Genomic DNA, 12,903 nt, shown 5'->3' with positions numbered 1-12,903 from the left:
TCTGTCTGTCTGTCTGTCTGTCTGTCTGTCTGTCTATATCTATCTATCTATCTATCTATCTATCTATCTATCTATCTATCTATCTATCTGTCTGTCTGTCTGTCTGTCTGTCTGTCTATATCTATCTATCTATCTATCTATCTATCTATCTATCTATCTATCTATCTATCTTTCCTTTTCAGCACTAACTATCTGTCTATCCTTTCAGCACTATCCATCCATCCATCCGATGTTCATCATAATATCAAAAGATCAAATATGATACTGATCATTAAAATTATTTTTCAAGCGGAAACAAAATATATGACTATATAAAACTTATCATTTTATACAAACTCTACATCCAATACATTTCCATGGAAACAAATTGTATAACATTTAAAATTTCAGATTTACATATATCATAAAATAAATTGATACATATTTGATTACATATTTGATAAAAAAAAAACAAAAAAAAACTGCATTTCATCACACAAACATCTTGCTGGGCTTCAAATTTATGACATCTGCAAGCAAAACAGTGAACATCTTATCTACTCAGTTTCCATTATCATTTAAAACAAAGGTGTAATATGAATTTATTAACTAGACAATGCATAATTCCATGCCACACCTCAAATTTACTCAAAACAACCATCAGAATGACTTGTATACCAGCTACACTCTTTTGTTCCCAACATTCGCAGGTAGGTCACGCCAATTTGTTCTTCAGATACTCCCAAACATCTTCACATAGGCTCCTTGTTCTCAGAAGATGCCCCTCAGTGCAGCTACTGTATCATTAGTTAAAAGTTGGTAAAATGTATTTTTCACATTCAGCCACTCACATGAAATTATTAAAATGACAGATTTAGAGACACAAAAGACAAAACTAGATTCAACGAGGCTTGAGGTAATAAACCCATCTTGCTAATTGCAGTTTGTGAACCACACACACTGACTGGTTGTGAATCTACATATAAAAAAATATGAAAAGAAATCTAAGTGATATGAAAAATAGCCATAAATAAATCTGGAAAAGCTTGTAATACATTAAAGATGATGAGGGACATGTAGACTGAATTTCAAACTGCATTGAAAATCTAAAGCCTCGAAGCCAAGTTTATGTTAATCTACAGCGTTATTCCGTCCTCCTGAGGCGAACATGCTTTTAAAAATGCAACGAGGTGTTTTCAATCCCAGCAACAATCCATAATGAAACTTCTATGAGAACATGGGAACATAAAAAGCAGAACTCTGTAGTTGGCTGTAGATTCGAATAATAGATATTGAACCATAAAATGAAGAGCAGTCCTGGCATTTTCCTTCTCAAAATAACCATTTCCACAGTCTTTTACCTCAAAAAATGAGTAAAGGACACCTGACAGAAGCCATGAATAAGTCTCGGGATGTAATCAGTGGCCCAGATGTTCATAACACCTCCTGTCCTCACTGACTTAAGTGTGAACTACTTCAGAAGCTGCATTTTTGGACATGGAGGCGTTTAAGATTTCCACTTGAAATAAATGCTGTTCTTTTCTCAAAAAATAGTGTATGTATATGTATGTATCATTGATAAGAAATGTTTCTTGAGCAGCAAATTAAAATGATTTCTGAAGGATCATGTGACACTGAAGACTGGAGTAGGCCTAATGATGCTGAAAATTCAGCTTTTCCATCACAGGAATAAATTACATTTTAAAACATTAAACCAGAAAATAGTTATTTTAAATTGTAACATTATTAGCAATATCACTGTTTTTACTCTATTTATCGACCCCAAACATTTGAACAGGATTGTATGTGAACAATATGAACAAAAAGCTGAATTGCTATAGACAGCACTAGAGTTCCTGTGACTGGTAGAGCACGTGGCTCGAAATGCCAATGTCATGAGCTCAATTCCCAGGGAGCATAGTGATAAAATATATAGCCTGAATGCAAGTCACTGTGGATAAAAGTGCCAGCCCGATGAAGAACTGAAATTCAAGTTAAGAGAAAAATATGCACCGCAGTCAGAAGCAGGAAACCACAACAGAAAATCATTCCTCTTTTCACGTCGACTCCACAGCAGAAGAATCAATGCCACTCTCAGTACAACTACGGTTAAAGGATATCAGTAACGTTTATTGTACATTCACGCTGGACACTAGCAAACAAACCCTTCCAATGGCAACCTGTGAATTACACATTTAAGACTTCTTCATAGGGGCCTTGCATGATGAAAAGTCTGTGGCATTTTATATATATAAAAAAATAATAATAAAAAAAAAAAAATCACGGATCTCACAAAATATTAATATGAAACATTTCTGATCCACAGAGATCTTGACTGAGAAAACAACAGAATTTTGAATGAAACAATATTTACTGATTAGAAAGTAAAACCAAATAAAAACAATTAGCGCCACAAGCCATCACAAACAACGAGAGCTTTCAGGGGTTGACAATGAAGAGCAATCAATTTACACACTTGAAATTACAAACTTCGGGGTTTGATGCTAATTAGTGTCATTTGTGGCATGCTCGCGCACATTCAAACAACACAATTACAAACACACAACCCTTTACAGCGCACTTGGAAAGCCTTCATGGAGTTGCGATATGACAGATTAAGCATGCAGAAGATTCGTTGAATAGAAAACCCTCGCACGTTTTCACTGTCTGAAAGCAGCTGTGCAACTAGAAGTGCATTTAATCGTATAGTTCGCCAAGAGTACGTTATTCTGCTTCCCTCTCCAAGGGCTCAAAAGTCACGCAATGAAAGACGGATGACTGTATGCAACTTCTGTAGAGTTCAGTGCACTGGCGCAGACTGTCATCATTCGACTGTGTCCAGAGATACGGCCAAGGAACGTTACTCACGGAGACTCACACATCCACAAACACACACACACACAGAGAGACGCCCAGCAGGGCTTGGCGGAGAGGAGCAGAGATGATCCAGACGGAGAAGAGCAGCAGTAGCGTGTTGCTGGCGCTGAGGCTCCAGTGCTTGAACTGTAAACATGAAGAGAGGGATGGACCCCCTCCATCCCCTCTCGCTCGTCCAGTTCCTTCTCTGCGGACCCACTCCCAGTTCTGTTCCTCACTTGCCCAGCCGCTGCTCACACACCGCATAGCACTGCAGAGCACCGAGTAGGTCGTCGTAAGAGGCGTCTATGTGGGACGGCATTGAGCTACAGGTGGAGAGGACAGAAAAATGGAGAGAGAATAAATCCTTCAGCAACACACCAGTAAAACAAATAAATGACCCCAAATCAAATTTTGCTTTTTTTTATTTTAGTTTCAATAAAAAAGGATTAATTTTTTGTGTTTGGAAAAAAAATATTTATATATGAATCTTATGTACGCATTCATAAGTTTGGGTTCTGTACATTTTTTTTTATGTTTTTAAAAAATCTCATCAAGGATGAATTTATTTGATCTAAAATACAATAAAATAGTAATTATATAAATAGTGAAATATGTTTTCTATTTTAATATGTTTTAAAATGCATTTTGTTCCTGTGATATCAAAGCTGATATTTTCAGTATCATTATTCCTAAGTCTTCAGCGTCACATGATCCTTCAGAAATCCTTCTTATATGCTGATTTGCAGCTCAAGAAACATTTATTATTATGATCAATGTTGAAAACATCAAACAGCATTTATATATAAAAAAAAGTAAACAATTTTATAATGTACATTTCTATACAAAACATTTAAAACCCAAACCTTTCTACGGTAGTGTAAGTTTCCAAATGTACACATTTAATTTTAGTGGAATGAACATGATCAGACGTGGTTGAACTATATCCGTTTCCTCGGGGTAACTGAGCTGATAATCAAAATCTAGCCAATTCTAAACCTGAAATGTAGATGCATAATTGTAAATCAATTTGGTGTAATCACTTAAACTTTTGATAAAATCAAAAACAATTTTTTTTGTGCAACAGCTGACAGATTAACAGTCTACAGATGTGTTATCATGCACCAAACAAACACCATCCAAGACTGAATCAGTCATGACACACAGAAAGGAAACTAAACAGATGATCAAGTTTGCTAATAATGCAGTAAAAACAACACAGTGAAACACCGCCCTCTAGTGAAAAAATAAGAGTCTTGACCAATGCAAATTCACCATTTTTTCATTAGCTTGATTCAGACTTTTTTCATAAGTATCTCTTTTAATATAATATAATGCGTGTGTATGTATATATATATATATATGCATTATATTTTATTAAATTACAATGCATTATAATTTAATAAAAACAAATAAGTACACAGACCTACTGAAATTAAATGGAACACTTATTTTACAACATTTTCTGAAATTAACTCACAAATCAAAAAATTAAAACATTCGTTAAAGCGCAGTCTACATTGACAATCTGATGTGGCAAAAACTCCATGCATATTAATTAGACAAAAACTGCTGTTTAAACTAGTTTAAGATGAAGCATGTCAGATACAGGGGAAAGTACAGTGACAGTGCTAATGATGCAATGCAGTGCAAGTCTATGTGTGCAGTGACCTCACAGAGCTGTACACGTCATCACACGCTTGGAAAGCTTCCAGAGATAAGTGTGCCAGTGTAGACAGGTTTAGCTGTTAATCTGTGCTGATAATCTCTCAATAAGGATTTAAGTGAACTCTCCAGGCAAAACGCCACCATACAGAACATGTGAACTACAGTGCCCTCCACAATTAATGGCACCCCTGGTAAATATGATCAAAACTGGCTGTAAAAAATAAATCTGCATTGTTTATCCTTTTGATCTTTCATTCAAATAATGTGCAAAATTCTAACCTTTCATTGAAGTAAAAGAATTGAATGTGGGGGGGGGGGGGGGGGGGGAAATCACATTATGAAATAAATGTTTTTCTCCAAAACACGTTGGCCACAATTATTGGCACCCTTTTATTAAATACTTTTTTCAATCTCCTTTTGACAAGATAACAGCTCCGAGTCTTCTCCTATAATGCCTGATGAGTTTGGAGAACACCTGACAAGAGATCAGAGACCATTCCTCCATACAGAATCTCTCCAGATCCTTCAGATTCCCAGATCCATGTTGGTGCTTCTTCTCTTCAGTTCACTCCACTCATCAGGTCAGGGAACTGGGTCAGGGACGGTCATGGCAGAAGCTTCATTTTGTGCTCCGCAAAAAAATTTTGTGTTGATTTTGATGTTTGTTTTGGACCGTTGTCCTGATGGAAGATCCAACCACGGCCCATTATAAGATTTCTAGCAGAGGCCGTCAGGTTTTGATTTTTTTATCTGTTGATATTTGATAGAATCCACAATGCCATGTATCTGAATAAGAAGTCCAGGACCTCCAGCAGAAAAATATGCCCACAACATTAAAGATCCAATGGTATATTAAATTGTACACATGGGGTACTTTTTATCCTTGTGTGCACCAAACCCATCTAGCGTGTTTGCTGCCAAAAAGCTCTTTTTTTAGTCTCATCTGACCACAGAAGCCTGTGCCGTTTGAAGTTCCAGTCGTGTCTGACAATTCAATTTGCTGGAGTTTGTTTTTGGATGAGCAAGGAGGTTTTTTCTTGAAACTCTCCCAAACAACATGTGGGGATGTAGGTTTTTTTTAAGGTTTTTTTTTTTTGGCTTTCTGACCCCAAGACTCAACTAATCTCTGCAATTCTAACAGTATATTAAGACAGTATATACACACGTCCTCTTCCTGGCAGATTCATAACATCTTTAGTTGATTGGAACTTCTTAATTATTGCCCTGATGGTCAAAATGGGGATTTTCAATTCTTTAGCTATTGTCTTACAGCCACTTTCTATTTTGTGATGCTCAACAATCTTTTGCTGCGCATCAGAACTATATTCTGTGGTTTTACTCATTGTGATGGATGATTAAGGGGATTTGGCCTTTGTGTTTCCTCATATTTAAACTCCTGTGAAACACGAAGTCATAGCTGGACAGTTTCATGTTCCTAGTCACCCTGGTGTGCTATCATATTTACCAGGGGTGCCATTAATTGTGGAGGGCACTGTATGTCCAAGCAACTGATCCCACAACATCCCTCTCACAAAAATGTTTTTCAAAACCCTAATTAAATTGACTGTTTATTTCTAGGTTTAAATTAAATTTTGAATTCGAGACTTTAAAGTCTACTCTGTACAGATTGTGCTTGCTCAAATACATCGATACACAAGCATACTCACATAATCTCTGTTAGTCTGATGTGCCAGGGAAGAAAACCAAGCGTGCTTTCCACAGGGCCAAACTTCAGCACCAGGTCTGGGTCAGGTATGTTTTCCGAATCTGCATGGGAAAAAACGACTCTTTGAGGGTGAGCCTGAAGATGAATACCGAGAACAATACAGGCTCTTTTGGTAACTGAGATGATCTTGGAGACCATAGAAACAGCAGACAAAAGGTTCTGCTCAAAGTGGCTTTGCTGCATGCGACCCCGCATAACCGGTCAAATGCACATGCATGTCAAAATGCTTTTATGATGCAAAATTACTGTAAACACAATTATGTCTTAAGGACAGACAGGACAAAGATCTGATGTGTCAAAATAGAGCTGTACATCAGCATGAATGCAGCCTATTAGAAAAATCACTCATTGCTCTCGACTGGAAAATGTTCAGCTATTGAAGGCACTCTGTTAATTGCTGATAATATGTTTCGTTGTTCCTCTTTAGTATTTACTTGTATGTTTTGAAACTATATGAATATTCTTAACGTACAATTGTTTGGATTTAATTTGTAATTATCTTAAAACGTAGCTACCTATGACTACATGAGTAATTGAATCTTAAACTTATTTGTACATTTTTTATTTAAAGTCAGTAAACTAAATAATTTACAAGAAAAACTGTAGATCAAGAGCTGTTTTGGAATCCGATCGTGACTCCCAGAATTGGATTGGATGGTGAGGTACCTAAATATTCTCAACCCTAAGGATGAGTGCAGCGAGCTGCAATAACAGAGCAGTGATATCTGTGATATAAATATTTGCCATCATTCAATTCATATTTATTTCTATAGTGCTTTTCACAATACATATTTCAAAGCAGCTTTACAGAATATGCATGTTTCTACGTTAATCTGATGGCCTGAGTTTCATTGTGAATCTGACGTTATCATGTTCCAGATATATATTCAGTGTTTCCCATACATTGATTTATTTGTGGCAGCCCACCACAATATCAAAATTGACCACCACAACTAGACATATCTACCACAACTGCTTCCCATTCATTAAGTAGACTGCGGCTGCCTGAAAATATATTTCAACTTCTCATAATAACACAAAAGGTCTGTACTGCCGCGTTTTGTGCCATTGCTGTCAAACAAACAGAAATCAAAAGCGAGATAAGGCTTTGTATCCTTATCAAAAGACTTTCCTTCAGCACGCGATCAGCACTTTTGTTTGGGTCATGATAAAATGCAATGGTTACCTCTAATTTCAAATGGCTACAGATTATTATTATTTTTAATTTTTTTTTTTGTTAAGGCCAGCTTGGCCTGTAACAGAGCAGATAAACAACAAATAAATTTACTTAAAGGGCACCTATTATGCCCCTTTTTACAAGATGTAATATTGGTCTTGGGTGTCCCCAGAATGCATTTGTGAAGTTTCAGCACAAAATACCCCACAGTTAATTTATTATAACCATTTGAAAATGTCATTTTTGGGGCCTGTTTTAAAAAGAGCTGTTTTGGTCTATACCACCTTAAATGTAAATGAGCTGCATATCCCCGCCCTGCTGCTGGACCCAGATGATGAAGGGAGTCCGGCACAGAATAAACACGAATGAGAATGGACTACACGTCGGTGGGGCTTAGCTCAATTCTACGTCACAGTGAGGGAAATCTAGAACAGGGCGTTCTGAGACAGTGCTTATGATTTATTGAGATAGTAAAAAAAACTACTGGGTGGATTTTTATCATTCTAGGGTGGTTTTGCTCACACACTGCCAACACACATTTATGTTCAAACACCATGTAAAAGTGAATTTTGCATAATAGGTGCCCTTTAAAGGAAAACAATTGGCAACAGTTATCGGAATCGGCCCATTTGCTTATAACTGTAGATAAGTCTTAATGTTTTTTTGACTGGAATAAAATTACAGGACTAAATGCTCATATTTAACTGCTAGTTTGCTACTCACCTCTGAGTAATGAGTCCAGCACATTGACATCAATGTCTTTGGATGTCCTTTCCTTCTGCTCGACGGCCCTACAGAGCTGCTGGGCTGCCTGGACGATACTGAGCCGCCCATCGTCTGGAGATAAGACCTTTACCACTGACTGACAAGATAAAACTATAAAAGACAGACAGAAAAAAATAGTTTATTAAGTAAAGTGTGGACAAAAAAAAACATTTAAAAAGACCCAGGTGATGCATGGTCATTATTTCATTTGGAAATTGAGAAAATGACTAAAAGTCACAGTCTACCTGTTAAAGACAGACGTGTGATGAGACTGAGCTAAAAACAGCAATTATTTCACATCTTGCAAACAAGCCCATACAAAGTTACAACGATATTTTAATATGTCGTTGAAGATGGGAAAAGTGAGGGACAAAATGATCAGTCACAGATTTTGAACTAGAGTCCGAGCAGTATTTAGTACATGTAGCCTTGGTGATCATGCAGATGACAGAGGTTCAAAGAAAAGCTAAAAAGTAAATAAATAGAAAGAATTTAAAATACAATATAATTTAAAAGTTTGGGGTCAGAAAGATTTTTTATGTTTTTGAAAAAAGTCTCTTCACGCTCAACAAGGCTGCATTTATTCGATCAAAAATACCGTAAAAACAGTAATACAGTGAAATATTATTACATATAGTATTATATTTTAGTATATATTTTTTTCTGTAATGGCAAAGCTGAACTACCAGCAGCCATTACTCTCATCACTCAGTCCATACTCAAGAAACATTTATTAATATTACCAATGCTTAACACAGTTGTGCTGCTAAATATGATTTTTTAATGAATATAAAGTGCTTTTTTTTTTTTTTTTTTATACAATATAAGGTAGCTGTAATAACTTGGTCAGGTTTGATCAATTTAATACATCCTAGCTGAATTAGAAGTATTCATTTCTTCCTAAAAATAAAATTTAATAAATCGTACTGACCCAAACTTTTGAACGGAATAAACAAGGCAAAATCTGAACTACTAGTCCTACTGGATCTGCAGAAAAAAGTCCTTATAGTTGAGCTCTAAAAAATATATTGCCTAGGTGTGAAACAATAAGCAAAGTGGGTTTTCCCATGTATCCCCGTCTCGCTCTGGATTAGGTTCCATAGTCTTCAAAAGATGACTTGCTTAAGGCACATTTGGGAAAAGTAAAACAAATTTTCTGACCTACAGAGTTTGGCAACAATAAATCTTTCCAGATAAAAACTGCATAAAAGTGTCTGCATTTTTCTACAAAGCCTGTGGTGAATTAACCTGCTGTGTTTCCTAACCCAAGGCATGAATACAGATAACACAACTAATCATTATGATTCACATGATGTCACAGAGGAACATAAAGGAACAAAACCGGCAGTCATCCTAGACGAAATCTTCTGATCCAACCGGTTTGTACTGGCGTCCACCCACAGTGGGTGTCTAAAAAAAAAAAGCAACAGTAATTTTCTCAGATTTTGAACCTCACCTTGATGCTCTTGTTTATCTGCACCGTTCTTCAAAAACTCCACTGAGTATTTGGAGCTGTCCATTCCCAAAAGCTCCTGCTGCTTTTTCAGGATCTCCTCCATGAGTCTGGAGTTATTCCTCTTGAAGATACCTATGAAACAAGGGTGACAAAGAGATGATGACCTAAAGATATCCCAGTCCCATAAACAATACAGTTTCAGAGAGAAACTCTCCAGGTTCTTCATCAATGAGAGTTAGAAACTACTATAAAAAAAACATGCTGTGAAGTCACTGATATAACAGATGCTGGAGTCACACTAAATATATTGTCAGCAACATCACACTTTAGGAAGATGAATTTAGACTCGACAATTGAGGAACATTACATGAGTGAATTAATTTAGCTGGTCTTTTAAATGAATCACTACTGACAATGGAGTTTAGATCAGTGGCTTTCAACTGGTGGGACGCATGTATGTTCTGACAGGGAATAATCCAAGCTAAATAAACTGAAATTAAAGAAAATATTAAAGAACATTCAAATCAATAAAGCAAAATTAATAGGATTTTCACATTTTAAAAGGGGGGAAAAAAGATCTTGAAACAAAACTAGTTGAGAAACACTGACTACTTGGTTTCTTGGTCCACGGTCGGTGGCATAAATGAACAAGAAGGTAATTATGACCTTTAAATTGAGAATCATTATTAACAATGTGATTCAGATTTCGGTTCACCCTTGCCACACTTTTAGCAGTCATAAAATATATGTCTCAGTTCATAAGAAATAAATCATATCACATACTCCCCTAGTTTCATTGAGAAATACTGAGCTGAAAGAGAATGTTTTGAAATAGACCAGACACATTGTACCTTTGTAAATATGAGAATAAAAGTTGAGTAATATGCATGAATTCAAAACCTCCTAAAAGGATTCAAAAGAAACTTATTAACGCAAATAATGGTATTATAAAGTCTAATTTTTAGTTTAAGCATGTCATAAAAAAGAAACCATTCAACAATAAGCATACTATTTGAAACTTTTGCATTAATGCAATAATATCTGAACACAAAGTTCATCACTAATACGTTAAATGTGTCAATTTAAGTCTTTGCTCAAGTCATCATCATGAGTGTTGAAGAAACAGCAGGTGACTGGATGCATGTGACAGCAATTCACTTCCCTTTATTCAATGCAAACCTCGATGAGTCTTACCTTGATTATCATACACACTGACATATGAGATGCCCACTGCCATGCACCAGACCACTAGATTGGCAATGTCAGTATAGTGGATCTCCTCCTCAGTGATCAATAACCCCACGTGAATGGGCAGCTTTTCTAACGTCCTGCCTTCGGCTCCCCAGCGAACCCGGCGGCTAGACCGTTTGCCAATTGCTCCAGCCTTTCTCTGATTATGAAAGCCGAGGGCAAGGGGCAGTAATAACCCCACCACAGCCCGTTTCCATCTCCAGATGTGGACTCGGAACCAGGCTAGCAGCGCGCGCTGAATATAGAGCAGCGCGTGCAAAAACCGCCACACCATCTCATACAGTAAAGCCATGCGTCTTTAAACGCGTTCCTGGTTGAAAATCTATCAGATTTTAAAATATACTCCTCATATTAAAGTAAAATGTGTACGTGTGAGCGATGGTCTATCGAGAAATTTGCCATTTTGGTCACTGCCAACACCGCAGCGCGCCGGCTGCCATTTCTTCTTCCTGCCAACCTTTCCACTCTGAACCTGCTGCTGTGTGACATGGAGCTCTCTGATTGGACGACTGACGTCGTTCTAACCACTGGTCTGGGATCAGTTATGACGTTAGCCTGGCAAGTGTTAAGGAAAGAAAAGAACTCTTAACGGCTGGTTTCAGATCAACACTGATTTAGCCTTACGCGAGATGCAATGCGATTGGTTGCTGGACCAGCAAATGGAATAAATATGTGTAAATCCTATTATTTTAATAGGATTTAAAATTGCCTAGTCATTAGATTTGTGAATATAAAAAAACACAATATGTTGTGTATACGTAGTAAGATATATTTCTAAAAGCAATACTTTCAATATTATAATATTATATATTATATGGCGTTACTGTCACAAAAATAGCTTTAATGGTTGTTGTTTTTTTCAAGAAAATCTGGAGGCTAATGAAATGAAACAGATGAGAATCATATTTTCCCATCTAAGTACAGTTGATTTTATTGTAATGCGATGAATCAGAAAAATAAACAAATATAATATTTTTTAAAGAGACCAAAATAAAGTGAAACCAGAGAATGTCTAGTAACAATTTGATGTGACCAGACCACTGACATTGATAATGAATATTATATAAAAAAAATAAGATGGCACCACAAGACGACGTTCACTTGCAGAGCAAATTTAGCACGTTTATAGTAAACTGGGTAGCAATTGAACAATTTTAATAGAGAATTCAACAATAATTTGAATTTCTTCACCACTACTACTAACCGGTTGGATGACGCATTAGTAATACTGAAAGCTGATTGGCCTTGATGGTTATGCGGTAAAGGGCAAATTTAATTAATTTATATGATGTCCGATTTATTCTCCCTTGTGCCTTTTTGCGCACATTTCCACGGGTTTTAATAAGAAAACTGGTCTGAAAGAATGAATATCATATTAAAGAAAACGCCGACATTAAGTTTGTAATTATTTAATAAATCAGAGTCGATGTGCGCGTGCATGTGATTCGAATTTTAGTTGCTATGAAGGTTATGAATTCTGACTGCATATCTATTTACACTCGAACCGATCGCTGTCTGTTACGTGCATAGTGTTTTAAAATCTTAGATTCTGTTACGTTAGCGACGGCCTTCATGCTGTGATTCGAATTTTAGTTGCTATAGCGACTTGTGTTATGAATTCTACAATCTGTATGCATCTAATCCACGATCGACCGCTATCTGTTAATTGAGAGAGGCGTCATATAATTTCTGAGAATACTTTTATTTGATCGTTCTTTTCTTATTTTAGAAAGAGTTTGTTTGATATTTTTTTCAGGGGAGTATTTTTGAGGAGATTTATATTGTATTGTATTGTATCGTATTGTATTGTGTTGTATTTTGAACTGATTATATTGCAGTTTGGAGGAGGTTGCTTCCGATCATGGCTCACAGCCACATGATGGGTGAAAGAGGAAGTGAGTGCTTTAATTTTTCAGTAAAGTACAGATACTCTGTTGGTGTAAGTGTATTTAAGTACAGTAGGCCTACTCAAATAAATGTACTTTGCTAACTGTTACTGTCCATCTCTGCCGCTGCCAGACCCGA

General features: G+C 36.4%; 1 protein-coding gene across 1 annotated transcript; it reads right to left on the bottom strand.

Moving 5' to 3' along the window:
- Nucleotides 1–2,084: 2,084 nt before the first annotated feature.
- nus1 (NUS1 dehydrodolichyl diphosphate synthase subunit) lies at nt 2,085–11,427 on the bottom strand. The gene is made up of 5 exons (XM_081378242.1): nt 10,822–11,427; nt 9,628–9,759; nt 8,130–8,282; nt 6,171–6,270; nt 2,085–3,161 (listed from the first exon to the last, which is right to left on the bottom strand). The coding sequence occupies exons 1-5, from the start codon at nt 11,168–11,170 to the stop codon at nt 3,071–3,073; spliced, it is 825 nt and encodes a 274-aa protein (XP_081234368.1). The 5' UTR covers nt 11,171–11,427; the 3' UTR covers nt 2,085–3,070.
- Nucleotides 11,428–12,903: the final 1,476 nt, after the last annotated feature.

The sequence above is a fragment of the Scardinius erythrophthalmus genome (genome assembly GCF_964197995.2).
Source record: "Scardinius erythrophthalmus genome assembly, chromosome: 11".
Taxonomy (NCBI): Eukaryota; Metazoa; Chordata; class Actinopteri; order Cypriniformes; family Leuciscidae; genus Scardinius; species Scardinius erythrophthalmus.
This window is presented reverse-complemented; position numbering and strand designations above follow the sequence as displayed.

Coding starts and splice junctions, on each gene's coding strand:
- nus1 (XM_081378242.1), bottom strand. CDS start 11,170: ATGGCTTTACTGTATGAGATGGTGTGGCGGTTTTTGCACGCGCTGCTC. Junction 9,760..10,821: donor CAGTGTGTATGATAATCAAG/GTAAGACTCATC, acceptor CTTGTTTCATAG/GTATCTTCAAGAGGAATAAC. Junction 3,162..6,170: donor ATCAGACTAACAGAGATTAT/GTGAGTATGCTT, acceptor CTCCACCTGTAG/CTCAATGCCGTCCCACATAG.